At 41.8% G+C, this 3,829-nt stretch overlaps 1 protein-coding gene across 1 annotated transcript; it reads left to right on the top strand.

Moving 5' to 3' along the window:
* The first annotated feature begins 699 nt into the window (after nucleotides 1-699).
* On the top strand, nucleotides 700-2,807 carry foxi2 (forkhead box I2). The gene is made up of 2 exons (XM_054613319.1): nucleotides 700-1,306; nucleotides 2,218-2,807. The coding sequence occupies exons 1-2, from the start codon at nucleotides 700-702 to the stop codon at nucleotides 2,805-2,807; spliced, it is 1,197 nt and encodes a 398-aa protein (XP_054469294.1).
* Nucleotides 2,808-3,829: the final 1,022 nt, after the last annotated feature.

Below are 3,829 nucleotides of genomic sequence, written 5' to 3'. Positions count from 1 at the left end.
AAAAACCCTTAAACACAGGTTGGGAAAAAGTACGGAAACACAAGGCAAAGAATTTTGCATAATTTTGTGAAAGTTTTTATCTACATTAATGACACAAAGTTAATATTACAAGGGTCATAGGAATTTATTTTGACCAATAATTAGCTATGGCCGAATCTGGTTTTCAATATTTGGAAACAGTTTACTGAATACCCCAAACAGTTTATCGCTTTTCATCACTGATTTACTGTAAATAGACAAGAGTCAAATTTGAAGTGAAATACTAAATACTAAAATAAAACCTTTTTTTTTTTTTTCTTCATTTCATTTTGGATGAAGGAGAAAAATAAAACAAGCAATTTCTTTCTTTTTTTTAGTGTCAGAGGAACTAGTAAAAGCCACTTGTTGCAGTCTGAGTCAGGCTTGTGGTCTGTAGTCCCTCAGAGACCACCTGAACCCAGCATCAGGACTCTGATGAATGGGACAGAGCCTGACCACACCCCCTGATACTCATCCTGTGCTTTCTATTGGCTGCTGGGAATCATCTGGTGGCTGGATGTTACTGCTGTCAAGGCTTTGTATACTACTAAAACACCCCCAAACTCCTCCATCCTCCCTGACACTTGTTGCTGCTGCTGCCCTGCGCAGCACCGGGAGAGGCCACCTGAACCGCTCCAGCTTTTCCTTCTGGGGATTCTACTTTTGTACCAGTGAGGAGTGATGAACTCCATCGACCCTCAGTCCCATCACCAGCACCAGCACCAGCACCAGCACCACACCTCCCCTACCGTCGGCTCTGTCCCACCCAAGCTCTCCCAGGAGGCCCCCCCCGACATGGCAGCAGTCTACTGCGACAACTTCAGCAGCATGTACCAGGGTGCACAGAGACCTGCCGGGTACGGACTTGGAGATTACGCACCGTCTCCAAACCCGTACCTGTGGCTCAACGGGCCGGGAGTCAACTCCTCCGCGTCCTACCTGCATGGGAACAACCCTGCGTCCTTCATCCCACCCTCCTACGGCTCTCAGCGGCAGTTCATCACCAACTCACCCGGCTTTGGAGGACCAGACCTGGGTTGGCTGTCCATCGCCAGCCAGGAGGAGCTGCTGAAGCTGGTGCGTCCTCCGTACTCCTACTCTGCTCTCATAGCCATGGCCATCCAGAACGCACACGAGAAGAAGCTGACTCTGAGTCAGATCTACCAGTACGTGGCTGACAATTTCCCCTTTTATAAGAAGAGCAAAGCCGGCTGGCAGAACTCGATCCGGCACAACCTGTCTCTGAACGACTGCTTCAAGAAGGTGCCCAGGGACGAGGACGACCCAGGTACCGTGAACGCACCAGGGGAGGTGTTATTCTGAAGAACATGTTGCATTTAAGTTTTACTCAGTGTGTTTCAATTAGTGCTAAAAACAAGAGTAATTCACATAATTAAGACTTTGTTTCTTCCTTAAATCCTTAATATTTAATATAATTTTGTTATCATACTTTACTTTAGAGTTTAATCAATTTCATGTGTGGTTAAATAAGTCCAAACAATACTCAAAAACACTATCTGATTCTGTGTAGGAATCTTCTAATATTTTTTAAAAGCAACAAGTTATTAAATTATGTCAAATATTGTGGCCTCTGTAATATATATTGAAATGTAGTTTTTCAAAATTGAATACGGAGAAATTCTTATAGATTCATAAAAATGAATTGTAAGATATTTTAAACGACACAATATAATAAACCCAAAAAGAATCTTGTTAAATAGTACAGATATATTTTATTCTATTCTTTATTCTAGAAATATTGCTTGCATATTAAATACTAGTGCAGTATTGTACTCAACATGACAGGCATGTTTTTGTTTTTTATTTTAACCTTTACTAGACTAGAATGACAGTCATCTTAGGAAAGGTGTTATGTATTATTCCTCCCCTTTAACTGACTCCAGCATATCAGAAAATGCTCAAAACGGGTTTCTAGAAATATGATAAATAAATAAATAAATAATAACAAATCATTTGATTAGATTAATATTGGTTAATCTAAGTTTGTTTTGGTGGATAACTTGAAATTGTCTTCCCAATGTGTTTAGACATAACTTTAAATTGCTGAGGACTTAAATGCAATTATTATTTTAAAATGTATGTAGACTATATCATTTAGACATATTTGGCCTTACAACTTCCATCCAAAACTGATATAATAAAGTTCTAATATGTTATTTGTCTCATCTTCAATTCCAGGAAAAGGAAATTACTGGACGTTGGACCCAAACTGTGAAAAGATGTTTGACAACGGAAATTTCCGCAGAAAAAGGAAAAGACGTTCTGATCCAAGCAGCGCAGGAGGAGCGGCGGTGGCTGCAGCGGGGGCCACAAAAGTGGAGGACGGCAGGCCGGCGGCGGGGGCCTCACTGAAGCCCTCGGACAGTCCTCAGCTCCTGGGGCCGCCCTCTCCAGAGATGGAGGCCATGAACGAGAACCACAAGACCTCGTCTTCGTCTTCGCCGCCCGGTCTGGCCTCGGCCGCTCCTTGCTTCAACAACTTTTACAGCAGCATGTCCACGCTCAGCTCGGGGGCCCCCGGCCGGCAGGGGTCCCTGGGCCTGGTGAACGAGCTGTCGAACAGGAACATTACGGCCCTGAGCCCCTACCACCTCAACCACGGCGGGCAGGACACGGGGGCCCCGGAGCACGGCGATGGCCTGCATTTCAACCGTGGAGTGTACTACAACACGTTTGGCGGCGGGCAGAGCGGACAGTTCAACAGCCACTTCTACAACAGCTTCAGTGTCAACAGCCTGATTTACCCCAGAGAAGGGACAGAGCTATAGGGGTTGATTCACTACAACAATCCCTCTGAAACACACTGAAAACACACTGAAAACACACTGAAAACACACTGAAAACACACTGAAAACACACACATGGATCTCAGCAGAGAGGTCAGAGAGCTTCCCTGCATCCTGAACGCAGCTCTCCCTTCTCTGAGCAGCTCACAGAGAAGTTAGATCATTTTCGCTAAACTTGATTTAACTTGACAAGCACTCGAGGAAACACCAGCCGGAAAGTCCAACGACAAAAAAAAAAAAAATGAGCACTTATCTTTTTACTCTTTTTTGTTTATTTCTATATAAGCTCCTGAATGCTGAAATATACTTACAAAGTAACAACTGAACACGTATGTCTTTTGTAATATTTTAAAACGTCTGTTTTTACATTCTCGGGCAGTTTCAACAGAGAGATTCTTTATTCTTGTAGTCAAAGCTGCTCTTTTTCGTGTTTTAAAATGTAAATACCTTTTGATATTTCTTTTGACAGTTTTGCCAAATCTAGCCCTATATTTTTCTTCAGAGCGGCCAAATCCTTGCAGTTGATTTCCTATGCTGAAACTGTTTATTCATATTCATAATCAACTCAAAACCTGCCAAAGTTGCCTTTTGTGAGACCGCCGTTACCTCAAACAACAATCCTATGAGATGAAAGTGCTCACCTGTTTATCTAGACCGTTTCCAAATGCAGTAAAAGATTGATTTAATACAGATATGATCTGAGATGGGGCTCACCTTATTTTTATATATCCTCCAAGTTGACTGAAACCACAGCACTAAGGCTCATGTAAATACATGTGGACTTTATAAATGTGTATTTTTGTAAATTATGAAAAAAAAAATAGTTTGTGACTATTTATGCTATTTATGCTAATAGGCATTGTTTTTCTACTGATTTCTGAATATAGTTTGATTCAAGCAGAAGTGAATGACATACAAAATACGCCGAAAACAGTATCACTAACACCCATGTCATAAATATCTCTATATATATATAAATATAAACTATATGCTATATCATGGTT

Source organism: Anoplopoma fimbria, chromosome 15 (assembly GCF_027596085.1).
Source record: "Anoplopoma fimbria isolate UVic2021 breed Golden Eagle Sablefish chromosome 15, Afim_UVic_2022, whole genome shotgun sequence".
Classification (NCBI taxonomy): Eukaryota; Metazoa; Chordata; class Actinopteri; order Perciformes; family Anoplopomatidae; genus Anoplopoma; species Anoplopoma fimbria.
This window is presented reverse-complemented; position numbering and strand designations above follow the sequence as displayed.